Source organism: Tripterygium wilfordii, chromosome 20, assembly GCF_013401445.1.
Source record: "Tripterygium wilfordii isolate XIE 37 chromosome 20, ASM1340144v1, whole genome shotgun sequence".
Taxonomy (NCBI): Eukaryota; Viridiplantae; Streptophyta; class Magnoliopsida; order Celastrales; family Celastraceae; genus Tripterygium; species Tripterygium wilfordii.
In genome coordinates, this window is record NC_052251.1 from 5,489,857 (window position 1) to 5,517,275 (window position 27,419).

Genomic DNA, 27,419 nt, shown 5'->3' on the forward strand with positions numbered 1-27,419 from the left:
TGATGCCCTAGGAATGCTTAGTTCTATGCATAGACAAGTTTTTCACGTTTCGTGCAATTTTGAACTTAACTTGGTCTATTGGCTTCTTTACCTAACGAAACGTTGTCCAAAAGCTAAACTAGCAAGTAAAGACTTCTAAGAACACTAAATAGAGTATAACGGTTCAATTTGATGCCTTAGGAATGCTTAGTTCTATGCATAGACAAGTTTTTCTCGTTTCGTGCAATTTTGAACTTAAGTTGGTCTATTGGCTTCTTTACCTAACGAAACGTTGTCCAAAAGCAAAACTAGCAAGTTAATGTTGGACCAAAGGTCCTATATTTTTTGTTTTGATGATTGTATCATGCTATGCTATTTGATTACATGATCTTTGTGATGAATTTGATGGTAAATTGATTGAATTTGAGACTTCTCTTAATTGGTTTTTCATTCAAGTGTTTTAAAACTAGTTGTGAACTCAACGATCGTTTTTATATCAAATGACATCTAAATGAGCTGAATTTTTACAGAGACATTAATCCCATCATAAGGAACATTTTGCTTGAAGGAATGAATAACAAATTCGGCCGTTTAGTATCTGAAAAGCTGTGCCCTAGTTCATATCCGAAAATTATGTTTATTTGTCTTAATTGAGTGCTTATGTGACTAAATGATATTTGTTTGAGCTGGAAACTTATATGTACATAAGTCCATATATATTATGATGTTATATGCTCTAATTTTGATTATTTGAACTCAACTAACCTATGGTTCAAGCATGAAGCTCAAATGAGTTTACAAGCATATCTTAAGGTTTTTCAGGTTAAGACAAGAGTCGTAGTAATCCGGCTGTCCAAGAATAGTCTCGTAAGACTTAGGACAAGCTATGAAAATCCTAAGCACTCTTGTAAATCCACTAGAAGGTGAATGTTGAAAATGTCCAATTCAGACAAGAAGTGTTCATTTCAGACAAGGTGTGTCCAATTAGGACAAGCTGTGTCAATTTCAGACAAGCACTTTATGGTGAGTATTTGGTGGAGATTTCAACAAACTACATTCAAAATTTAAAGAGAGGATTCGAAATTCAAAGTTGGAGATTCGAAATTCAAAATTCAAAATCAAGTCAAGGTTGTTGCATGATTTTCGAAATTTAGTGTACAAGAACAAGAATGTGGCAAGGTTCAAGATGTGTTGCTGTATTTTTTGAAGATCAAAATCAAAGTTTGTTGCAACTTATGAGGAGAAAACCAAGAGAGAGATTCAAGCCCTTGAAATCAAATTTTCAAAGTTGAAGCTGAGGAGATATCTTCAAAGGAGCTTTGATTGGCTGAAATTTTGAAAGAAGATGAAGCCAATTTCAAAAGTCATGTTGGTAAAGATCTCATTCAAGTCAAAATGGAGCTGTTATGATCAAGTGGTTGCATTTCTTCAACAAGAGACTTAAATGGACGAAAATCTTGGGTGAACATGGCCAAGTATGTTGTCTACATTCAAAGACAAGAGATTGATACATTTGAATGGAGGAAATCAAGTTTGTTGGCATAATTGTTCAAAGAGAGGCTGTTGCACTATAAAAGGAGAATATCAAGTTTGTTTTCAAAAAAACTACATTCAAATTCAAAGTTCAAGTGAAGATGAGAAGATCAAGGGATGCTCTCAACTATCTCTACTTGGCTTTCCTATAAATAGCCATCCATACAAGAGGAGAAGACACAAGACTTGCTACAAGCTACATAGCCTATTCTCTCAAGCTCTCTTTCTCTCCAGCAAAAAGCCAAGTCTTTCAAGTCTAGTTCTACAAGCATATATTGTTGTTACTAAAAAGCTCTCCGACACTTTATATTTCAATCCTACCTGTGAGTCTTTGTCAAATTTGTGAGAGTTCTCTCAAACCTTGTTGGTTAAACACTAGAGTGGAACCTAGAGCCTAAAATTGTATCCCTTACCTTGTGAGGTTGTAAAAAGTTTAAGGGTGACTTGTAAAAACCCTCTGTGAGTTGTTGGTTTCTTGAGGAAACTATTTATCCTAGTGGATTTGAAAATCCTAAGCAAGGGTGCTTAGGTAGTAGACGTAGGAGGGTGCTCCGAACTACTATAAATCATCGTGTGCTTTACTTTTTGCTTGTTTATTGTTTTGCATGCTTTGATTATTTACTTGTTCAATACTGCCATTCATAATTCTTGATCATTCGATTATCTTGTGATAATTTTGGGTGACTTGAATTTGAAAGTTCATTTCTCTACTCAATACTTGCAAAATCAAATCTGCCCATTTTGTGTTTATATTGGTCAAAACTTTTCTAAGCATTCTAATATTGATATTCTGAACTGTTTTCATAATCTGGTACTTATTATGCTCTAATTTCAGTTGGTTGATGGTTTAGAGTTAAAGCTTGATTTTCGGTTCACATCTAAATATATTGTTCTTAATATTGATATTTCAGCCCCTTTAACCTACTTTATGAAATTCTGAATTAGTGTGTTGATTACTTGAATCCTAGCATCTTATATCATATATATTCATTTATATACATCTTATATAGTTGTGTTCTACTTGCCCTATCATTTTGGATTAAGATATTGCATCTGAAACTGAAATTGATTTGAACCGGTTAGGGCTATACTAGTAAAGACCAACTTCTGTACTTTGTGTCTTTGTTTTTGTGGTCTATTTTCTGTTTAAAAATAAGGGGATTCCCAGTTGGAATTTGGGGACACAATTCACCCCCCCCTCTTGTGTCGCCTAGGTCCTACAATTGGTATCGGAGCAAGGACTAGCTAGAAATTAGAATTAACACTCTACTAGCGTAAATGGCATTCACAACATCTCATGGTGAGGCTGAAGGTCTCTCTATGAACAGACCTCCATTTTTCAATGGAAAAGACTATGGTTTTTGGAAAACTAGGATGAGAATTTTTATAAGATCAATTGACTTAGATTTATGGGATGTAATAGAGTATGGTCCACATAGGCCTAAGAAGAAATCAGGAGACACGCTTGTCGATAAAGAAAGAAGTGAATGGACAATGGAAGATAAGAAATTGGTTAGTCTAAATGATAGAGCTGTAAACATCTTACATTGTGCATTAATTAGAGCTGAATTTGATCATATTTCAACTTGTAAAAGTGCTAGGGAGATTTGGTGCATGCTAGAGCTTAAACATGAAGGAACTAGTCAAGTAAAGGATACTAAGATAAATATGCTTGTACATGACTATGAATTGTTTAAGATGAAACCAAATGAATGCATTTCTGATATGTTTGCTCGTCTAACCACCATTTGTAATGAATTGCAAAGTCTTGGTAAAGTGTACTCAAATGCAGATAGAGTTCAAAAGGTACTAAGGAGCTTACCAAAGACATGGAAAGACAAAGTCACCGTAATCCAAGAGGCAAAGGACTTGCAGACCTTGAAGTTGGAGGAACTCATTGGGAGCTTAATGACACATGAGATTGAGCTAAAGAAGTATGAAGAAGAGGATGAGACACCTAGAAGAAAAGGAATAGCACTTGCTGCTAATTCGGATAGCTCAAGTGATGAAGATGAGGAGACACAAATTGCAAGAAATTTCAGAAAGTTTATGAAATTTCAGAAGCAAGGAGGCTTCAAGAGCAAGGGTAACTTTAAGGGTAAGAAAAATGAACTAACATGTTTTAGATGTGGCAAAACAGGTCACTTGATTGCTGAATGCCCAAAACCTTCAAAGAAGAAGTTTAAAGGAAAAGGAAAGAAAGAGAAGAAGGCCTTTAAAGCTACATGGGATAACACTAGCTCAGATGGCTCATCAAGTGAAGAAGAGGAAGATCACACAGCCAAATTGTGTTTAATGGCAAAATCGGCTGAAGTCTCATCTAGTCAAGATGAGGTAGTAAGTGTTTCTGAATCTCAATGTTTTGATTCATTATCTGATGCATATGCTCAATTATGTGAATTTCATGAATCTCTAATGCTTAAATACAAGCTAGCTAAAAAGGAAATTTCTAGACTAAAGAAAATTGAAAAGGTGCATCTGCATGATTGTGTAGAATTGAAGACTAAGCATGATGATTTAGATATTACATGTAATGATCTTGCTGGTAATATTGATGATCTTGTGATGGAAATTGAAGCACTTAAAGAACACACATGTCAAGGCATAACTGATTTACAATTACAAAAGTTACGTGAATTTGATGAAATGCAAGAAAGAGTAAAAGAGTTAGATAGTGAAATACTGTCTTGGGAAGAGTATGAATCCAAAATGCTTGATAAACTCGCAAATTTGAAATCTGAAGTAGAAAATCTAAATGAAAAGAACCAATTGCTTGACATGAAATTCTCACAATTTTGTACAAGTTCTGAAAAATTGGATTTGCTATTTTCTTCTCAAAGGCATTATTTGGATAAGAGTGGAATTGGATATGATCCAATGAAGCTAAATGAGAGTCTAAGTGGCACAAGTGCCATGGGTAGAACCTCTATTGTGGCTGCCCAAAGGGCCAAGCTCCTAAGAGCTAGGGTTTCACACCCAAGGCCAGGTGTATTTAAATTGAAAAGGTATTGGGTACCTAAAGGCATGAGAAATGATGATATAAATGCTTATGTTGAATCTATGTATGGTGTGCATATTATTGCTAATGTGACTAACCCTAAAGGATCCAAGGTTTGGATACCTAAGCTTCATTGATTTTATTTTAAAGGTATGCTTAAAAACAGAATTCAAGAGTGGAGAATGGTATCTTGATAGTGGATGTTCTAGGCATATGACTGGAAATCCAACCATGTTCACTACCTTCACTAAAAAGAAACATGGTGGAAACATCACATTTGGAGATAACTCCAAAGGTAGAATTCTTGGAAATGGTTCCGTAGTAAAAAGAAACAGGTTTTAAGAAACTTGCTCCACAATCTTGAGAGGTATTGATGCAAGCCATGAGAACATTCACATGAACAAGGTGTTCAAAGCTTCAAGTGTTCAAGCTAAGTAAATAAGATGCAAAGTGGACAAAAAGAGCATATGGAAACTATAGAATCAGCTAGTGCCATACTACACCCAAAAGAAGCAAACCTTTGAAGATACATCTTATGAGGTTTCAGCTAGATCAACAAGGGGTTCCTATGGTCAACTCTAAAGCCTTATTCTATCTTTAATATGGTACATTGCATGAACTATTTGATTCCATGAGTTGCTTGATTACATGAAATGATTGATTGCATATATGAAATGGTTGATGTCATTGTGTCAAATAGAATGATTTTGATAATATATATGTCTTTGATTGAATTGCTTGAGAGTTTTAAAATTTGAGTCTAAAATGATCCATCTATAAAAATGGCATTGAAAAGAGATCTATGGGAGTTTAGTATAGGTTACTCAAAATGAATATGGCTTACTTTGAAGATTATAACTTGGGTAAGTTTAATCCGAAAAGAGACATTGTGCATAAAAGTTGATGTCATTGAATTCTTGATATCTTTGATTGATTAATCCCATTTTTTTTATCAAATTGTTATGACTAATTCTCTGCATCATTCAAGGGGGAGTTGTGTTCTCACATGTGAAAGGAAACTTTGGAACTAATGTCAAGGACCATATATTTGGTCACTATGCTCGTTTGATGAAATATATGTTTTTGAACTTATTTTAAAGAACTTGAATGATATATAGCATGTTATAGATGCTCCATGGTTAATTGAAAAGTGAGCTACAGTTGGCATCAAATGCTATTGTGATTTCAATTGATGTGTGAATCATATGCATGATTTTAGGGGGAGCATTGCATAAGAACCCTTTTCGGGTAAGATAGTTGAGTTTTGAAAAATGCAGTTTCATCCCACATACTTACATGGCATCATTTGTGTAAAATTGTGCATTCATGGGCTGACTACTTCCTTTTTGATTGATAACAAAAAGGGGGAGAGAATTGATGATGTAGAAAGTGCATTAGTTGTATTAGTTCGTAAGTTAAGGAGGAGAGTGCATAATTTTTTGACAAAATATGGGAATGAGTGAAGCATGAAATAAGGGGTGAGCTTAGTGCCCTTAAAGGCTTAGTACATTTCATGCATTCAAGTTTGGTATCAAATTCAATAGTTATCAAATAGCTTTCTACATGCTAGGTTTTGTAATCATCAAAAAGGGGGAGATTGTTGGACCAAAGGTCCTATATTTTTTGTTTTGATGATTGTATCATGCTATGCTATTTGATTACATGATCTTTGTGATGAATTTGATGGTAAATTGATTGAATTTGAGACTTCTCTTAATTGGTTTTTCATTCAAGTGTTTTAAAACTAGTTGTGAACTCAACGATCGTTTTTATATCAAATGACATCTAAATGAGCTGAATTTTTACAGAGACATTAATCACATCATAAGGAACATTTTGCTTGAAGGAATGAATAACAAATTCTGCCGTTTAGTAGCTGAAAAGCTGTGCCCTAGTTCATATCCGAAAATTATGTTTATTTGTCTTAATTGAGTGCTTATGTGACTAAATGATATTTGTTTGAGCTGGAAACTTATATGTACATAAGTCCATATATATTATGATGTTATATGCTCTAATTTTGATTATTTGAACTCAACTAACCTATGGTTCAAGCATGAAGCTCAAATGAGTTTACAAGCATATCTTAAGGTTTTTCAGGTTAAGACAAGAGTCGTAGTAATCCGGCTGTCCAAGAATAGTCTCGTAAGACTTAGGACAAGCTATGAAAATCCTAAGCACTCTTGTAAATCCACTAGAAGGTGAATGTTGAAAATGTCCAATTCAGACAAGAAGTGTTCATTTCAGACAAGGTGTGTCCAATTAGGACAAGCTGTGTCAATTTCAGACAAGCACTTTATGGTGAGTATTTGGTGGAGATTTCAACAAACTACATTCAAAATTTAAAGAGAGGATTCGAAATTCAAAGTTGGAGATTCGAAATTCAAAATTCAAAATCAAGTCAAGGTTGTTGCATGATTTTCGAAATTTAGTGTACAAGAACAAGAATGTGGCAAGGTTCAAGATGTGTTGCTGTATTTTTTGAAGATCAAAATCAAAGTTTGTTGCAACTTATGAGGAGAAAACCAAGAGAGAGATTCAAGCCCTTGAAATCAAATTTTCAAAGTTGAAGCTGAGGAGATATCTTCAAAGGAGCTTTGATTGGCTGAAATTTTGAAAGAAGATGAAGCCAATTTCAAAAGTCATGTTGGTAAAGATCTCATTCAAGTCAAAATGGAGCTGTTATGATCAAGTGGTTGCATTTCTTCAACAAGAGACTTAAATGGACGAAAATCTTGGGTGAACATGGCCAAGTATGTTGTCTACATTCAAAGACAAGAGATTGATACATTTGAATGGAGGAAATCAAGTTTGTTGGCATAATTGTTCAAAGAGAGGTTGTTGCACTATAAAAGGAGAATATCAAGTTTGTTTTCAAAAAAACTACATTCAAATTCAAAGTTCAAGTGAAGATGAGAAGATCAAGGGATGCTCTCAACTATCTCTACTTGGCTTTCCTATAAATAGCCATCCATACAAGAGGAGAAGACACAAGACTTGCTACAAGCTACATAGCCTATTCTCTCAAGCTCTCTTTCTCTCCAGCAAAAAGCCAAGTCTTTCAAGTCTAGTTCTACAAGCATATATTGTTGTTACTAAAAAGCTCTCCGACACTTTATATTTCAATCCTACCTGTGAGTCTTTGTCAAATTTGTGAGAGTTCCCTCAAACCTTGTTAGTTAAACACTAGAGTGGAACCTAGAGCCTAAAATTGTATCCCTTACCTTGTGAGGTTGTAAAAAGTTTAAGGGTGACTTGTAAAAACCCTCTGTGAGTTGTTGGTTTCTTGAGGAAACTATTTATCCTAGTGGATTTGAAAATCCTAAGCAAGGGTGCTTAGGTAGTAGACGTAGGAGGGTGCTCCGAACTACTATAAATCATCGTGTGCTTTACTTTTTGCTTGTTTATTGTTTTGCATGCTTTGATTATTTACTTGTTCAATACTGCCATTCATAATTCTTGATCATTCGATTATCTTGTGATAATTTTGGGTGACTTGAATTTGAAAGTTCATTTCTCTACTCAATACTTGCAAAATCAAATCTGCCCATTTTGTGTTTATATTAGTCAAAACTTTTCTAAGCATTCTAATATTGATATTCTGAACTGTTTTCATAATCTGGTACTTATTATGCTCTAATTTCAGTTGGTTGATGGTTTAGAGCTAAAGCTTGATTTTCGGTTCACATCTAAATATATTGTTCTTAATATTGATATTTCAGCCCCTTTAACCTACTTTATGAAATTCTGAATTAGTGTGTTGATTACTTGAATCCTAGCATCTTATATCATATATATTCGTTTATATACATCTTATATAGTTGTGTTCTACTTGCCCTATCATTTTGGATTAAGATATTGCATCTGAAACTGAAATTGATTTGAACCGGTTAGGGCTATACTAGTAAAGACCAACTTCTGTACTTTGTGTCTTTGTTTTTGTGGTCTATTTTCTGTTTAAAAATAAGGGGATTCCCAGTTGGAATTTGGGGACACAATTCACCCCCCCCCCTCTTGTGTCGCCTAGGTCCTACAGTTAAGACTTCTAAGAACACTAAATAGAGTATAACGGTCCAATTTGATGCCTTAGGAATGCTCAATTCTATGCATAGACAAGTTTTTCACGTTTCGTGCAATTTTGAACTTAACTTGGTCTGTTGGCTTCTTTACCTAACGAAACGTTGTCCAAAAGCAAAACTGGCAAGTTAAGACTTCTAAGAACACTAAATAGAGTATAACGGTTCAATTTGATGCCTTAGGAATGCTTAGTTCTATGCATAGACAAGTTTTTCTCGTTTCGTGCAATTTTGAACTTAAGTTGGTCTATTGGCTTCTTTACCTAACGAAACGTTGTCCAAAAGCAAAACTATCAAGTTAAGACTTCTAAGAACACTAAATAGTAAAATTTGATGCCCTAAGAATGCTTAGTTCTATGCATAGACAAGTTTTTCACGTTTCGTGCAATTTTGAACTTACCTTGGTCTATTGGCTTCTTTACCTAACCAAACGTTGTCGAAAAGCAAAACTAGCAAGTTAAGACTTCTAAGAACACTAAATAGAGTATAACGGTCCAATTTGATGCCTTGAGAAGGCTCAATTCTATGCATAGACAAGTTTTTCACGTTTCGTGTAATTTTGAACTTAAGTTGGTCTACTGGCTTGTTTACCTAACGAAACGTTGTCCAAAAGCTAAACTAGCAAGTAAAGACTTCTAAGAACACTAAATAGAGTATAACGGTTCAATTTGATGCCTTAGGAATGCTTAGTTCTATGCATAGACAAGTTTTTCTCGTTTCGCGCAATTTTGAACTTAAGTTGGTCTATTGGCTTCTTTACCTAACGAAACGTTGTCCAAAAGCAAAACTAGCAAGTTAAGACTTCTAAGAACACTAAATAGAGTATAACGGTCCAATTTGATGCCTTAGGAAGGCTCAATTCTATGCATAGACAAGTTTTTCACGTTTCGTGCAATTTTGAATTTAACTTGGTCTATTGGCTTCTTTACCTAACGAAACGTTGTCCAAAAGCAAAACTAGCAAGTTAAGACTTCTAAGAACACTAAATAGAGTATAACGGTCCAATTTGATGCCTTAGGAAGGCTCAATTCTATGCATAGACAAGTTTTTGACGTTTCGTGCAATTTTGAAATTAACTTGGTCTATTGGCTTCTTTACCTAAAGAAACGTTGTCAAAAAGCTAAACTAGCAAGGTAAGACTTCTAAGAACACTAAATAGAGTATAACGGTCCAATTTGACGCCTTTGGAAGGCTCAATTCTATGCATAGACAAGGTTTTCACGTTTCGTGCAATTTTGAAGTTAACTTTGTCTATTGGCTTCTTTACCTAAAGAAACGTTTTCCAAAAGCTAAACTAGCAAGTTAAGAATTCTAAGAACACTAAATAGAGTATAAAGGTCCAATTTGCTTCCTTAGGAATGCTCAATACTAAGCATAGACAAGTATTTCACGTTTCGTGCAATTTTGAACTTAACTTGGTCTATTGGCTTCTTTACCTAACGAAACATTGTCCAAAAGCAAATCTAGCAAGTTAAGACTTCTAAGAACACTAAATAGAGTATAACGGTCCAATTTGATGCCTTAGGAATGCTGAATTCTATGCATAGACAAGTTTTTCACGTTTCGTGCAATTTTGAACTTAACTTGGTCTATTGGCTTCTTTACCTAACGAACCGTTGTCCAAAAGCAAAACTAGCAAGTTAAGACGTCTAAGAACACTAAATAGAGTATAACGGTCCAATTTGATGCCTTAGGAAGGCTCAATTCTATGCATAGACAAGTTTTTCACGTTTCGTGCAATTTTGAAATTAACTTGGTCTATTGGCTTCTTTACCTAAAGAAACGTTGTCAAAAAGCTAAACTAGCAAGGTAAGACTTCTAAGAACACTAAATAGAGTATAACGGTCAAATTTGCTTCCTTAGGAATGCTCAATTCTATGCATAGACAAGTTTTTCACGTTTCGTGTAATTTTGAACTTAACTTGGTCTATTGGCTTCTTTACCTAACGAAACGTTGTCCAAAAGTAAAACTAGCAAGTTAAGACTTCTAAGAACACTAAATAGAGTATAACTGTCCAATTTGTTGCCTTAGGAATGCTGAATTCTATGCATAGACAAGTTTTTCACGTTTTGTGCAATTTTGAACTTAACTTGGTCTATTGGCTTCTTTACCTAACGAAACGTCATCCAAAGTCTAAACTAGCAAGTTAAGACTTCTAAGAACACTAAATAGAGTATAACGGTCCAATTTGATGCCTTAGGAATGCTCAATTCTATGCATAGACAAGTTTTTCACGTTTTGTGCAATTTTGAACTTAATTTGGTCTATTGGCTTCTTTACCTAACGAAACGTTGTCCAAAAGCTAAACTAGAAAGTTAAGACTTCTAAGAACACTAAATAGAGTATAACGGTTCAATTTGATGCCTTAGGAATGCTTAGTTCTATGCATAGACAAGTTTTTCTCGTTCCGTGCAATTTTGAACTTAAGTTGGTCTATTGGCTTCTTTACCTAACGAAACGTTGTCCAAAAGCAAAACTATCAAGTTAAGACTTCTAAGAACACTAAATAGTGAAATTTGATGCCCTAGGAATGCTTAGTTCTATGCATAGACAAGTTTTTCACGTTTCGTGCAATTTTGAACTTAACTTGGTCTATTGGCTTCTTTACCTAACCAAACGTTTTCCAAAAGCAAAACTAGCAAGTTAAGACTTCTAAGAACACTAAATAGAGTATAACGGTCCAATTTGATGTCTTAGGAATGCTCAATTCTATGCATAGACAAGTTTTTCACGTTTCGTGCAATTTTGAACTTAACTTGGTCTATTGGCTTCTTTACCTAACGAAACGTTGTCCAAAAGCAAAACTAGCAAGGTAAGACTTCTAAGAACACTAAATAGAGTATAACGGTCCAATTTGATGCCTTAGGAAGGCTCAATTCTATGCATAGACAACCTTTTCACGTTTCGTGCAATTTTGAAGTTAACTTGGTCTATTGGCTTCTTTACCTAAAGAAACGTTTTCCAAAAGCTAAACTAGCAAGTTAAGAATTCTAAGAACACTAAATAGAGTATAACGGTCCAATTTGATGCCTTAGGAATGCTCAATTCTATGCAAAGACAAGTTTTTCACGTTTCGTGCAATTTTGAACTTAACTTGGTCTATTGGCTTCTTTACCTAACGAACCGTTGTCCAAAAGCAAAACTAGCAAGTTAAGACGTCTAAGAACAGTAAATAGAGTATAACGGTCCAATTTGATGCCTTAGGAAGGCTCAATTCTATGCATAGACAAGTTTTTCACGTTTCGTGCAATTTTGAAATTAACTTGGTCTATTGGCTTCTTTACCTAAAGAAACGTTGTCAAAAAGCTAAACTAGCAAGGTAAGACTTCTAAGAACACTAAATAGAGTATAACGGTCCAATTTGATGCCTTAGGAATGCTGAATTCTATGCATAGACAAGTTTTTCACGTTTCGTGCAATTTTGAACTTAACTTGGTCTATTGGCTTCTTTACCTAACCAAACGTTTTCCAAAAGCAAAACTAGCAAGTTAAGACTTCTAAGAACACTAAATAGAGTATAACGGTCCAATTTGATGCCTTAGGAATGCTGAATTCTATGCATAGACAAGTTTTTCACGTTTCGTGCAATTTTGAACTTAACTTGGTCTATTGGCTTCTTTACCTAACGAAACGTTGTCCAAAAGCAAAACTAGCAAGGTAAGACTTCTAAGAACACTAAATAGAGAATAACGGTCCAATTTGATGCCTTAGGAAGGCTCAATTCTATGCATAGACAAGCTTTTCACGTTTCGTGCAATTTTGAAGTTAACTTGGTCTATTGGCTTCTTTACCTAAAGAAACGTTTTCCAAAAGCTAAACTAGCAAGTTAAGACTTCTAAGAGCACTAAATAGAGTATAACGGTCCAATTTGATGCCTTAGGAATGCTCAATTCTATGCATAGACAAGTTTTTCACGTTTTGTGCAATTTTGAACTTAATTTGGTCTATTGGCTTCTTTACCAAACGAAACGTTGTCCAAAAGCTAAACTAGAAAGTTAAGACTTCTAAGAACACTAAATAGAGTATAACGGTTCAATTTGATGCCTTAGGAATGCTTAGTTCTATGCATAGACAAGTTTTTCTCGTTCCGTGCAATTTTGAACTTAAGTTGGTCTATTGGCTTCTTTACCTAACGAAACGTTGTCCAAAAGCAAAACTATCAAGTTAAGACTTCTAAGAACACTAAATAGTCAAATTTGATGCCCTAGGAATGCTTAGTTCTATGCATAGACAAGTTTTTCACGTTTCGTGCAATTTTGAACTTAACTTGGTCTATTGGCTTCTTTACCTAACCAAACGTTTTCCAAAAGCAAAACTAGCAAGCTAAGACTTCTAAGAACACTAAATAGAGTATAACGGTCCAATTTGCTTCCTTAGGAATGCTCAATTCTATGCATAGACAAGTTTTTCACGTTTCGTGTAATTTTGAACTTAACTTGGTCTATTGGCTTCTTTACCTAACGAAACGTTGTCCAAAAGCAAAACTAGCAAGGTAAGACTTCTAAGAACACTAAATAGAGTATAACGGTCCAATTTGATGCCTTAGGAAGGCTCAATTCTATGCATAGACAAGCTTTTCACGTTTCGTGCAATTTTGAAGTTAACTTGGTCTATTGGCTTCTTTACCTAAAGAAACGTTTTCCAAAAGCTAAACTAGCAAGTTAAGAATTCTAAGAACACTAAATAGAGTATAAAGGTCCAATTTGCTTCCTTAGGAATGCTCAATACTAAGCATAGACAAGTTTTTCACGTTTCGTGCAATTTTGAACTTAACTTGGTCTATTGGCTTCTTTACCTAACGAAACGTTGTCCAAAAGCAAATCTAGCAAGTTAAGACTTCTAAGAACACTAAATAGAGTATAACGGTCCAATTTGATGCCTTAGGAATGCTGAATTCTATGCATAGACAAGTTTTTCACGTTTCGTGCAATTTTGAACTTAACTTGGTCTATTGGCTTCTTTACCTAACGAACCGTTGTCCAAAAGAAAAACTAGCAAGTTAAGACGTCTAAGAACACTAAATAGAGTATAACGGTCCAATTTGATGCCTTAGGAAGGCTCAATTCTATGCATAGACAAGTTTTTCACGTTTCGTGCAATTTTGAAATTAACTTGGTCTATTGGCTTCTTTACCTAAAGAAACGTTGTCAAAAAGCTAAACTAGCAAGGTAAGACTTCTAAGAACACTAAATAGAGTATAACGGTCCAATTTGCTTCCTTAGGAATGCTCAATTCTATGCATAGACAAGTTTTTCATGTTTCGTGTAATTTTGAACTTAACTTGGTCTATTGGCTTCTTTACCTAACGGAACGTTGTCCAAAAGTAAAACTAGCAAGTGAAGACTTCTAAGAACACTAAATAGAGTATAACGGTCCAATTTGTTGCCTTAGGAATGCTTAATTCTATGCATAGACAAGTTTTTCACGTTTTGTGCAATTTTGAACTTAAATTGGTCTATTGGCTTCTTTACCTAACGAAACGTCGTCCAAAGTCTAAACTAGCAAGTTAAGACTTCTAAGAGCACTAAATAGAGTATAACGGTCCAATTTGATGCCTTAGGAATGCTCAATTCTATGCATAGACAAGTTTTTCACGTTTTGTGCAATTTTGAACTTAATTTGGTCTATTGGCTTCTTTACCAAACGAAACGTTGTCCAAAAGCTAAACTAGAAAGTTAAGACTTCTAAGAACACTAAATAGAGTATAACGGTTCAATTTGATGCCTTAGGAATGCTTAGTTCTATGCATAGACAAGTTTTTCTCGTTCCGTGCAATTTTGAACTTAAGTTGGTCTATTGGCTTCTTTACCTAACGAAACATTGTCCAAAAGCAAAACTATCAAGTTAAGACTTCTAAGAACACTAAATAGTCAAATTTGATGCCCTAGGAATGCTTAGTTCTATGCATAGACAAGTTTTTCACGTTTCGTGCAATTTTGAACTTAACTTGGTCTATTGGCTTCTTTACCTAACCAAACGTTTTCCAAAAGCAAAACTAGCAAGTTAAGACTTCTAAGAACACTAAATAGAGTATAACGGTCCAATTTGATGCCTTAGGAATGCTGAATTCTATGCATAGACAAGTTTTTCACGTTTCGTGCAATTTTGAACTTAACTTGGTCTATTGGCTTCTTTACCTAACCAAACGTTTTCCAAAAGCAAAACTAGCAAGGTAAGACTTCTAAGAACACTAAATAGAGTATAACGGTCCAATTTGATGCCTTAGGAAGGCTCAATTCTATGCATAGACAAGCTTTTCACGTTTCGTGCAATTTTGAAGTTAACTTGGTCTATTGGCTTCTTTACCTAAAGAAACGTTTACCAAAAGCTAAACTAGCAAGTTAAGAATTCTAAGAACACTAAATAGAGTATAAAGGTCCAATTTGATGCCTTAGGAATGCTGAATTCTATGCATAGACAAGTTTTTCACGTTTCGTGCAATTTTGAACTTAACTTGGTCTATTGGCTTCTTTACCTAACCAAACGTCTTCCAAAAGCAAAACTAGCAAGGTAAGACTTCTAAGAACACTAAATAGAGTATAACGGTCCAATTTGATGCCTTAGGAATGCTCAATACTAAGCATAGACAAGTTTTTCACGTTTCGTGCAATTTTGAACTTAACTTGGTCTATTGGCTTCTTTACCTAACGAAACGTTGTCCAAAAGCAAATCTAGCAAGTTAAGACTTCTAAGAACACTAAATAGAGTATAACGGTCCAATTTGATGCCTTAGGAATGCTGAATTCTATGCATAGACAAGTTTTTCACGTTTCGTGCAATTTTGAACTTAACTTGGTCTATTGGCTTCTTTATCTAACGAACCGTTGTCCAAAAGCAAAACTAGCAAGTTAAGACGTCTAAGAACACTAAATAGAGTATAACGGTCCAATTTGATGCCTTAGGAAGGCTCAATTCTATGCATAGACAAGTTTTTCACGTTTCGTGCAATTTTGAAATTAACTTGGTCTATTGGCTTCTTTACCTAAAGAAACGTTGTCAAAAAGCTAAACTAGCAAGGTAAGACTTCTAAGAACACTAAATAGAGTATAACGGTCCAATTTGCTTCCTTAGGAATGCTCAATTCTATGCATAGAAAAGTTTTTCACGTTTCGTGTAATTTTGAACTTAACTTGGTCTATTGGCTTCTTTACCTAACCAAACGTTTTCCAAAAGCAAAACTAGCAAGTTAAGACTTCTAAGAACACTAAATAGAGTATAACGGTCCAATTTGATGCCTTAGGAATGCTGAATTCTATGCATAGACAAGTTTTTCACGTTTCGTGCAATTTTGAACTTAACTTGGTCTATTGGCTTCTTTACCTAACCAAACGTTTTCCAAAAGCAAAACTAGCAAGGTAAGACTTCTAAGAACACTAAATAGAGTATAACGGTCCAATTTGATGCCTTAGGAAGGCTCAATTCTATGCATAGACAAGCTTTTCACGTTTCGTGCAATTTTGAAGTTAACTTGGTCTATTGGCTTCTTTACCTAAAGAAACGTTTACCAAAAGCTAAACTAGCAAGTTAAGAATTCTAAGAACACTAAATAGAGTATAAAGGTCCAATTTGCTTCCTTTGGAATGCTCAATACTAAGCATAGACAAGTTTTTCACGTTTCGTGCAATTTTGAACTTAACTTGGTCTATTGGCTTCTTTACCTAACGAAACATTGTCCAAAAGCAAATCTAGCAAGTTAAGACTTCTAAGAACACTAAATAGAGTATAACGGTCCAATTTGATGCCTTAGGAATGCTGAATTCTATGCATAGACAAGTTTTTCACGTTTCGTGCAATTTTGAACTTAACTTGGTCTATTGGCTTCTTTACCTAACGAACCATTGTCCAAAAGCAAAACTAGCAAGTTAAGACGTCTAAGAACACTAAATAGAGTATAACGGTCCAATTTGATGCCTTAGGAAGGCTCAATTCTATGCATAGACAAGTTTTTCACGTTTCGCGCAATTTTGAAATTAACTTGGTCTATTGGCTTCTTTACCTAAAGAAACGTTGTCAAAAAGCTAAACTAGCAAGGTAAGACTTCTAAGAACACTAAATAGAGTATAACGGTCCAATTTGCTTCCTTAGGAATGCTCAATTCTATGCATAGACAAGTTTTTCACGTTTCGTGTAATTTTGAACTTAACTTGGTCTATTGGCTTCTTTACCTAACGAAACGTTGTCCAAAAGTAAAACTAGCAAGTTAAGACTTCTAAGAACACTAAATAGAGTACAACGGTCCAATTTGATGCCTTAGGAATGCTGAATTCTATGCATAGACAAGTTTTTCACGTTTTGTGCAATTTTGAACTTAACTTGGTCTATTGGCTTCTTTACCTAACGAAACGTCATCCAAAGTCTAAACTAGCAAGTTAAGACTTCTAAGAACACTAAATAGAGTATAACGGTCCAATTTGATGCCTTAGGAATGCTTAATTCTATGCATAGACAAGTTTTTCACGTTTTGTGCAATTTTGAACTTAATTTGGTCTATTGGCTTCTTTACCTAACGAAACGTTGTCCAAAAGCTAAACTAGAAAGTTAAGACTTCTAAGAACACTAAATAGAGTATAACGGTTCAATTTGATGCCTTAGGAATGCTTAGTTCTATGCATAGACAAGTTTTTCTCGTTCCGTGCAATTTTGAACTTAAGTTGGTCTATTGGCTTCTTTACTTAACGAAACGTTGTCCAAAAGCAAAACTATCAAGTTAAGACTTCTAAGAACACTAAATAGTCAAATTGGATTCCCTAGGAATGCTTAGTTCTATGCATAGACAAGTTTTTCAGGTTTCGTGCAATTTTGAACTTAACTTGGTCTATTGGCTTCTTTACCTAACCAAACGTTTTCCAAAAGAAAAACTAGCAAGTTAAGACTTCTAAGAACACTAAATAGAGTATAACGGTCCAATTTGATGCCTTAGTAATGCTCAATTCTATGCATAGACAAGTTTTTCACGTTTCGTGCAATTTTGAACTTAACTTGGTCTATTGGCTTCTTTACCTAACGAAACGTTGTCCAAAAGCAAAACTAGCAAGTTAAGAATTCTAAGAACACTAAATAGAGTATAACGGTCCAATTTGATGCCTTAGCAATGCTCAATTCTATGCATAGACAAGTTTTTCACGTTTCGTGCAATTTTGAACTTAACTTGGTCTATTGGCTTCTTTACCTAACGAAACGTTCTCCAAAAGCTAATTTGGCAAGTTAAGACTTCTAAGAACACTAAATAGGGTATAACGGTCCAATTTGATGCCTTAGGAATGCTCAATTCTATGTATAGACAAGTTTTTCACGTTTCCTGCAATTTTGAACTTAACTTGGTGTATTGGCTTCTTTACCCAACGAAATGTTGTCCAAAAGCTAAACTCGCAAGTTAAGACTTCTAAGAACACTAAATAGAGTATAACGGTCCAATTTGATGCCTTAGGAATGCTCAATTCTATGCATAGACAAGTTTTTCACGTTTCGTGCAATTTTGAACTTAACTTGGTCTATTGGCTTCTTTACCTAACGAAACGTTGTCCAAAAGCAAAACTAGCAAGTTAAGACTTCTAAGAACACTAAATAGAGTATAACGGTCCAATTTGATGCCTTAGGAAGGCTCAATTCTATGCATAGACAAGTTTTTCACGTTTCGTCCAATTTTGAAGTTAACTTGGTCTATTGGCTTCTTTACCTAAAGAAACGTTTTCCAAAAGCTAAACTAGCAAGTTAAGAATTCTAAGAACACTAAATAGAGTATAACGGTCCAATTTGATGCCTTAGGAATGCTCAATTCTATGCATAGACAAGTTTTTCACGTTTCGTGCAATTTTGAACTTAACTTGGTCTATTGGCTTCTTTACCTAACGAAACGTTGTCCAAAAGCAAATCTAGCAAGTTAAGACTTCTAAGAACACTAAATAGAGTATAACGGTCCAATTTGATGCCTTAGGAATGCTCAATTCTATGCATAGACAAGTTTTTCACGTTTTGTGCAATTTTGAACTTAATTTGGTCTATTGGCTTCTTTACCTAACGAAACGTTGTCCAAAAGCTAACCTAGCAAGTTAAGACTTTGAAGAACTCTAAATAGAGTATAATGGTCCAATTTGATGCCTTAGGAATGCTCAATTTTATGCATAGACAAGTTTTTCACGTTTCGTGCAATTTTGAACTTAACTTGGTCTATTGGCTTCTTTACCTAACGAAACATTGTCCAAAAGCAAAACTAGCAAGTTAAGACTTCAAAGAACTCTAAATAGAGTATAACGGTCAAATTTGATGCCTTAGGAATGCTTAGTTCTATGCATAGACAAGTTTTTCTCGTTTCGTGCAATTTTGAACTTAACTTGGTCTATTGGCTTCTTGACCTAACGAAACGTTGTCCAAAAGCAAAACTATCATGTTAAGACTTCTAAGAACACTAAATAGTCAAATTAGATGCCCTAGGAATGCTTAGTTCTATGCATAGACAAGTTTTTCACGTTTCGTGCAATTTTGAACTTAACTTGGTCTATTGGCTTCTTTACCTAACCAAACGTTGTCCAAAAGCCAAACTAGCAAGTTAAGACTTCTAAGAACACTAAATAGAGTATAACGGTCCAATTTGATGCCTTAGGAATGCTCAATTCTATGCATAGACAAGTTTTTCACGTTTCGTGCAATTTTGAACTTAACTTGGTCTATTGGCTTCTTTACCTAACGAAACGTTGTCCAAAAGCTAACCTAGCAAGTTAAGACTTTGAAGAACTCTAAATAGAGTATAACGGTCCAATTTGATGCCTTAGGAATGCTCAATTTTATGCATAGACAAGTTTTTCACGTTTCGTGCAATTTTGAACTTAACTTGGTCTATTGTCTTCTTTACCTAACGAAACATTGTCCAAAAGCAAAACTAGCAAGTTAAGACTTCTAAGAACACTAAATAGAGTATAACGGTCCAATCTGATGCCTTAGGAATGCTTAGTTCTATGCATAGACAAGTTTTTCTCGTTTCGTGTAATTTTGAACTTAACTTGGTCTATTGGCTTCTTTACCTAACGAAACGTTGTCCAAAAGCAAAATTAGCAAGTTAAGACTTCTAAGAACACTAAATAGAGTATAACGGTCCAATTTGATGCCTTAGGAATGCTCAATTCTATGCATAGACAAGTTTTTCACGTTTTGTGCAATTTTGAACTTAATTTGGTCTATTGGCTTCTTTACCTAACGAAACGTTGTCCAAAAGCTAACCTAGCAAGTTAAGACTTCTAAGAACACTAAATAGAGTATAACGGTTCAATTTGATGCCTTAGGAATGCTTAGTTCTATGCATAGACAAGTTTTTCTCGTTTCGTGCAATTTTGAACTTAAGTTGGTCTATTGGCTTCTTTACCGAACGAATCGTTGTCCAAAAGCAAAACTATCAAGTTAAGACTTCTATGAACACTAAATAGTCAAATTTGATGCCCTAGGAATGCTTAGTTCTATGCATAGACAAGTTTTTCACGTTTCGTGCAATTTCGAACTTAACTTGGTCTATTGGCTTCTTTACCTAACCAAACTTTGTCCAAAAGCAAAACTAGCAAGTTAAGACTTCTAAGAACACTAAATAGAGTAACGGTCCAATTTGATGCCTTAGGAATGCTCAATTCTATGCATAGACAAGTTTTTCACGTTTCGTGCAATTTTGAACATAACTTGGTCTATTGGCTTCTTTACCTAACGAAACGTTGTCCAAAAGCTAAACTAGCAAGTTAAGACTTTGAAGAACTCTAAATAGAGTATAACGGTCCAATTTGATGCCTTAAGAATGCTCAATTTTATGCATAGACAAGTTTTTCACGTTTCGTGCAATTTTGAACTTAACTTGGTCTATTGGCTTCTTTACCTAACGAAACATTGTCCAAAAGCAAAACTAGCAAGTTAAGACTTCAAAGAACTCTAAATAGAGTATAACGGTCAAATTTGATGCCTTAGGAATGCTTAGTTCTATGCATAGACAAGTTTTTCTCGTTTCGTGCAATTTTGAACTTAACTTGGTCTATTGGCTTCTTTACCTAACGAAACATTGTCCAAAAGCAAAACTATCATGTTAAGACTTCTAAGAACACTAAATAGTCAAATTTGATGCCCTAGGAATGCTTAGTTCTATGCATAGACAAGTTTTTCACGTTTCGTGCAATTTTGAACTTAACTTGGTCTATTGGCTTCTTTACCTAACCAAACGTTGTCCAAAAGCAAAACTAGCAAGTTAAGACTTCTAAGAACACCAAATAGAGTATAACGGTCCAATTTGATGCCTTAGGAATGCTCAATTCTATGCACAGACAAGTTTTTCACGTTTCGTGCAATTTTGAACTTAACTTGGTCTATTGGCTTCTTTACCTAACGAAACGTTGTCCAAAAGCTAACCTAGCAAGTTAAGACTTTGAAGAACTCTAAATAGAGTATAACGGTCCAATTTGATGCCTTAGGAATGCTCAATTTTATGCATAGACAAGTTTTTCACGTTTCGTGCAATTTTGAACTTAACTTGGTCTATTGTCTTCTTTACCTAACGAAACATTGTCCAAAAGCAAAACTAGCAAGTTAAGACTTCAAAGAACTCTAAATAGAGTATAACGGTCAAATTTGATGCCTTAGGAATACTTAGTTCTATGCATAGACAACTTTTTCTCGTTTCGTGCAATTTTGAACTTAACTTGGTCTATTGGCTTCTTTACCTAACGAAACGTTGTCCAAAAGCAAAATTAGCAAGTTAAGACTTCTAAGAACACTAAATAGAGTATAACGGTCCAATTTGATGCCTTAGGAATGCTCAATTCTATGCATAGACAAGTTTTTCACGTTTCGTGCAATTTTGAACATAACTTGGTCTATTGGCTTCTTTACCTAACGAAACGTAGTCCAAAAGCTAAACTAGCAAGTTAAGACTTTGAAGAACTCTAAATAGAGTATAACGGTCCAATTTGATGCCTTAGGAATGCTCAATTCTATGCATAGACAAGTTTTTCTCGTTTCGTGCAATTTTGAACGTAAGTTGGTCTATTGGCTTCTTTACCGAACGAAACGTTGTCCAAAAGCAAAACTATCAAGTTAAGACTTCTAAGAACACTAAATAGTCAAATTTGATGCCCTAGGAATGCTTAGTTCTATGCATAGACAAGTTTTTCACTTTTCGTGCAATTTTGAACTTAACTTGGTCTATTAGCTTCTTTACCTAACCAAACTTTGTCCAAAAGCAAAACTAGCAAGTTAAGACTTCTAAGAACACTAAATAGAGTAACGGTCCAATTTGATGCCTTAGGAATGCTCAATTCTATGCATAGACAAGTTTTTCACGTTTCGTGCAATTTTGAACATAACTTGGTCTATTGGCTTCTTTACCTAACGAAACGTTGTCCAAAAGCTAAACTAGCAAGTTAAGACTTTGAAGAACTCTAAATAGAGTATAACGGTCCAATTTGATGCCTTAGGAATGCTCAATTTTATGCATAGACAAGTTTTTCACGTTTCGTGCAATTTTGAACTTAACTTGGTCCATTGGCTTCTTTACCTAACGAAACATTATCCGAAAGCAAAACTAGCAAGTTAAGACTTCAAAGAACTCTAAATAGAGTATAACGGTCAAATTTGATTCCTTAGGAATGCTTAGTTCTATGCATAGACAAGTTTTTCTCGTTTCGTGTAATTTTGAACTTAACTTGGTCTATTGGCTTCTTTACCTAACGAAACGTTGTCCAAAAGCAAAATTAGCAAGTTAAGACTTCTAAGAACACTAAATAGAGTATAACGGTCCAATTTGATGCCTTTGGAATGCTCAATTCTATGCATAGACAAGTTTTTCCCGTTTCGTGCAATTTTGAACTTTACTTGGTCTATCGGCTTCTTTACCTAACGAAACGTTGCCCAAAAGCAAAACTAGCAAGTTAAGACTTCTAAGAACACTAAATAGAGTATAACGGTCCAATTTGATGCCTAAAGAAGGCTCAATTCTATGCATAGACAAATTTTTCATGTTTCATGCAATTTTGAACTTAACTTGGTCTATTGGCTTCTTTACCTAACGAAACGTTGTCCAAAAGCAAAACTAGCAAGTTAAGACTTCAAAGAACTCTAAATAGAGTGTAACGGTCAAATTTGATGCCTTAGGAATGCTTAGTTCTATGCATAGACAAGTTTTTCTCGTTTCGTGCAATTTTGAACTTAACTTGGTCTATTGGCTTCTTTACCTAACGAAACATTGTCCAAAAGCAAAACTAGCAAGTTAAGACTTCAAAGAACTCTAAATAGAGTATAACGGTCAAATTTGATGCCTTAGGAATGCTTAGTTCTATGCAAAGACAAGTTTTTCTCGTTTCGTGTAATTTTGAACTTAAGTTGGTCTATTGGCTTCTTTACCTAACGAAACGTTGTCCAAAAGCAAAATTAGCAAGTTAAGACTTCTAAGAACACTAAATAGAGTATAACGGTCCAATTTGATGCCCTTGGAATGCTCAATTCTATGCATAGACAAGTTTTTCCCGTTTCGTGCAATTTTGAACTTAACTTGGTCTATCGGCTTCTTTACCTAACGAAACGTTGTCCAAAAGCAAAACTAGCAAGTTAAGACTTCTAAGAACACTAAATAGAGTATAACGGTCCAATTTGATGCCTTAAGAAGGCTCAATTCTATGCATAGACAAGTTTCTCACGTTTCGTGCAATTTTGAACTTAACTTGGTCTATTGGCTTCTTTACCTAACGAAACATTGTCCAAAAGCAAAACTAGCAAGTTAAGACTTCAAAGAACTCTAAATAGAGTGTAACGGTCAAATTTGATGCCTTAGGAATGCTTAGTTCTATGCATAGACAAGTTTTTCTCGTTTCGTGCAATTTTGAACTTAACTTGGTCTATTGGCTTCTTTACCTAACGAAACATTGTCCAAAAGCAAAACTAGCAAGTTAAGACTTCAAAGAACTCTAAATAGAGTATAACGGACAAATTTGATGCCTTAGGAATGCTTAGTTCTATGCATAGACAAGTTTTTCTCGTTTCGTGCAATTTTGAACTTAACTTGGTCTATTGGCTTCCTTACCTAACGAAACGTTGTCCAAAAGCAAAACTAGCAAGTTAAGACTTCTAAGAACACTAAATAGAGTATAACGGTCCAATTTGATGCCTTAGGAAGGCTCAATTCTATGCATAGACAAGTTTTTCACGTTTCGTGCAATTTTGAAGTTAACTTGGTCTATTGGCTTCTTTACCTAAAGAAACGTTTTCCAAAAGCTAAACTAGCAAGTTAAGAATTCTAAGAACACTAAATAGAGTATAAAGGTCCAATTTGCTTCCTTAGGAATGCTCAATACTAAGCATAGACAAGTTTTTCACGTTTCGTGCAATTTTGAACTTAACTTGGTCTATTGGCTTCTTTACCTAACGAAACGTTGTCCAAAAGCAAATCTAGCAAGTTAAGACTTCTAAGAACACTAAATAGAGTATAACGGTCCAATTTGATGCCTTAGGAATGCTCAATTCTATGCATAGACAAGTTTGTCACGTTTCGTGCAATTTTGAAATTAACTTGGTCTATTGGCTTCTTTACCTAAAGAAACGTTGTCAAAAAGCTAAAATAGCAAGGTAAGACTTCTAAGAACACTAAATAGAGTATAACGGTCCAATTTGCTTCATTAGGAATGCTCAATTCTATGCATAGACAAGTTTTTCACGTTTCGTGTAATTTTGAACTTAACTTGGTCTATTGGCTTCTTTACCTAACGAAACGTTGTCCAAAAGTAAAACTAGCAAGTTAGGACTTCTAAGATCACTAAATAGAGTATAACGGTCCAATTTGTTGCCTTAGGAATGCTTAATTCTATGCATAGACAAGTTTTTCACGTTTTGTGCAATTTTGAACTTAACTTGGTCTATTGGCTTCTTTACCTAACGAAACGTCGTCCAAAATCTAAACTAGCAAGTTAAGACTTCTAAGAACACTAAATAGAGTATAACGGTCCAATTTGATGCCTTAGGAATGCTCAATACTAAGCATAGACAAGTTTTTCACGTTTCGTGCAATTTTGAACTTAACTTGGTCTATTGGCTTCTTTACCTAACGAAACGTTGTCCAAAAGCAAATCTAGCAACTTAAGACTTCTAAGAACACTAAATAGAGTATAACGGTCCAATTTGATGCCTTAGGAATGCTCAATACTAAGCATAGACAAGTTTTTCACGTTTCGTGCAATTTTGAACTTAACTTGGTCTATTGGCTTCTTTACCTAACGAAACGTTGTCCAAAAGCAAAACTAGCAAGTTAAGACTTCTAAGAACACTAAATAGAGTATAACGGTCCAATTTGATGCCTTAGGAAGGCTCAATTCTATGCATAGACAAGTTTTTCACGTTTCGTGCAATTTTGAAGTTAACTTGGTCTATTGGCTTCCTTACCTAAAGAAACGTTTTCCAAAAGCTAAACTAGCAAGTTAAGAATTCTAAGAACACTAAATAGAGTATAAAGGTCCAATTTGCTTCCTTAGGAATGCTAAATACTAAGCATAGACAAGTTTTTCACGTTTCGTGCAATTTTGAACTTAACTTGGTCTATTGGCTTCTTTACCTAACGAAACGTTGTCCAAAAGCTAAACTAGCAAGTTAAGACTTTGAAGAACTCTAAATAGAGTATAACGGTCAAATTTGATGCCTTAGGAATGCTTAGTTCTATGCATAGACAAGTTTTTCTCGTTTCGTGCAATTTTGAACTTAACTTGGTCTATTGGCTTCTTTACCTAACGAAACGTTGTCCAAAAGGCAAACTATCATGTTAAGACTTCTAAGAACACTAAATAGTCAAATTTGATGCCCTAGGAATGCTTAGTTCTATGCATAGACAAGTTTTTCACGTTTCGTGCAATTTTGAACTTAACTTGGTCTATTGGCTTCTTTACCTAACCAAACGTTGTCCAAAAGCCAAACTAGCAAGTTAAGACTTCTAAGAACACTAAATAGAGTATAACGGTCCAATTTGATGCCTTAGGAATGCTCAATTCTATGCATAGACAAGTTTTTCACGTTTCGTGCAATTTTGAACTTAACTTGGTCTATTGGCTTCTTTACCTAACGAAACGTTGTCCAAAAGCTAACCTAGCAAGTTAAGACTTTGAAGAACTCTAAATAGAGTATAACGGTCCAATTTGATGCCTTAGGAATGCTCAATTTTATGCATAGACAAGTTTTTCACGTTTCGTGCAATTTTGAACTTAACTTGGTCTATTGTCTTCTTTACCTAACGAAACATTGTCCAAAAGCAAAACTAGCAAGTTAAGACTTCAAAGAACTCTAAATAGAGTATAACGGTCAAATTTGATGCCTTAGGAATGCTTAGTTCTATGCATAGACAAGTTTTTCTCGTTTCGTGCAATTTTGAACTTAACTTGGTCTATTGGCTTCTTTACCTAACGAAACGTTGTCCAAAAGCAAAATTAGCAAGTTAAGACTTCTAAGAACACTAAATAGAGTATAACGGTCCAATTTGATGCCTTAGGAATGCTCAATTCTATGCATAGACAAGTTTTTCACGTTTTGTGCAATTTTGAACTTAATTTGGTCTATTGGCTTCTTTACCTAACGAAACGTTGTCCAAAAGCTAACCTAGCAAGTTAAGACTTCTAAGAACACTAAATAGAGTATAACGGTTCAATTTGATGCCTTAGGAATGCTTAGTTCTATGCATAGACAAGTTTTTCTCGTTTCGTGCAATTTTGAACTTAAGTTGGTCTATTGGCTTCTTTACCGAACGAATCGTTGTCCAAAAGCAAAACTATCAAGCTAAGACTTCTAAGAACACTAAATAGTCAAATTTGATGCCCTAGGAATGCTTAGTTCTATGCATAGACAAGTTTTTCACGTTTCGTGCAATTTCGAACTTAACTTGGTCTATTGGCTTCTTTACCTAACCAAACTTTGTCCAAAAGCAAAACTAGCAAGTTAAGACTTCTAAGAACACTAAATAGAGTAACGGTCCAATTTGATGCCTTAGGAATGCTCAATTCTATGCATAGACAAGTTTTTCACGTTTCCTGCAATTTTGAACATAACTTGGTCTATTGGCTTCTTTACCTAACGAAACGTTGTCCAAAAGCAAAACTAGCAAGTTAAGACTTTGAAGAACTCTAAATAGAGTATAACGGTCCAATTTGATGCCTTAAGAATGCTCAATTTTATGCATAGACAAGTTTTTCACGTTTCGTGCAATTTTGAACTTAACTTGGTCTATTGGCTTCTTTACCTAACGAAACATTGTCCAAAAGCAAAACTAGCAAGTTAAGACTTCAAAGAACTCTAAATAGAGTATAACGGTCAAATTTGATGCCTTAGGAATGCTTAGTTCTATGCATAGACAAGTTTTTCTCGTTTCGTGCAATTTTGAACTTAACTTGGTCTATTGGCTTCTTTACCTAACGAAACGTTGTCCAAAAGCAAAACTATCATGTTAAGACTTCTAAGAACACTAAATAGTCAAATTTGATGCCCTAGGAATGCTTAGTTCTATGCATAGACAAGTTTTTCACGTTTCGTGCAATTTTGAACTTAACTTGGTCTATTGGCTTCTTTACCTAACCAAACGTTGTCCAAAAGCCAAACTAGCAAGTTAAGACTTCTAAGAACACTAAATAGAGTATAACGGTCCAATTTGATGCCTTAGGAATGCTCAATTCTATGCATAGACAAGTTTTTCACGTTTCGTGCAATTTTGAACTTAACTTGGTCTATTGGCTTCTTTACCTAACGAAACGTTGTCCAAAAGCTAACCTAGCAAGTTAAGACTTTGAAGAACTCTAAATAGAGTATAACGGTCCAATTTGATGCCTTAGGAATGCTCAATTTTATG

The 27,419-nt window shown here is 34.8% G+C and overlaps 1 protein-coding gene across 1 annotated transcript; it reads left to right on the forward strand.

The window, feature by feature from the left end:
• The first annotated feature begins 2,790 nt into the window (after positions 1–2,790).
• LOC119986889 lies at positions 2,791–4,852 on the forward strand. Its single transcript, XM_038831579.1, has 2 exons — positions 2,791–4,498; positions 4,677–4,852. The coding sequence occupies exons 1-2, from the start codon at positions 2,791–2,793 to the stop codon at positions 4,850–4,852; spliced, it is 1,884 nt and encodes a 627-aa protein (XP_038687507.1).
• The last annotated feature ends 22,567 nt before the right edge of the window (positions 4,853–27,419 follow it).

Excerpts from the sequence above, each read along its gene's own strand:
- LOC119986889 (XM_038831579.1), top strand. The coding sequence starts at position 2,791 with ATGGCATTCACAACATCTCATGGTGAGGCTGAAGGTCTCTCTATGAAC. Across the intron at positions 4,499-4,676 it reads GGTTTCACACCCAAGGCCAG|AATTCAAGAGTGGAGAATGG; the intron begins GTGTATTTAAAT and ends GCTTAAAAACAG.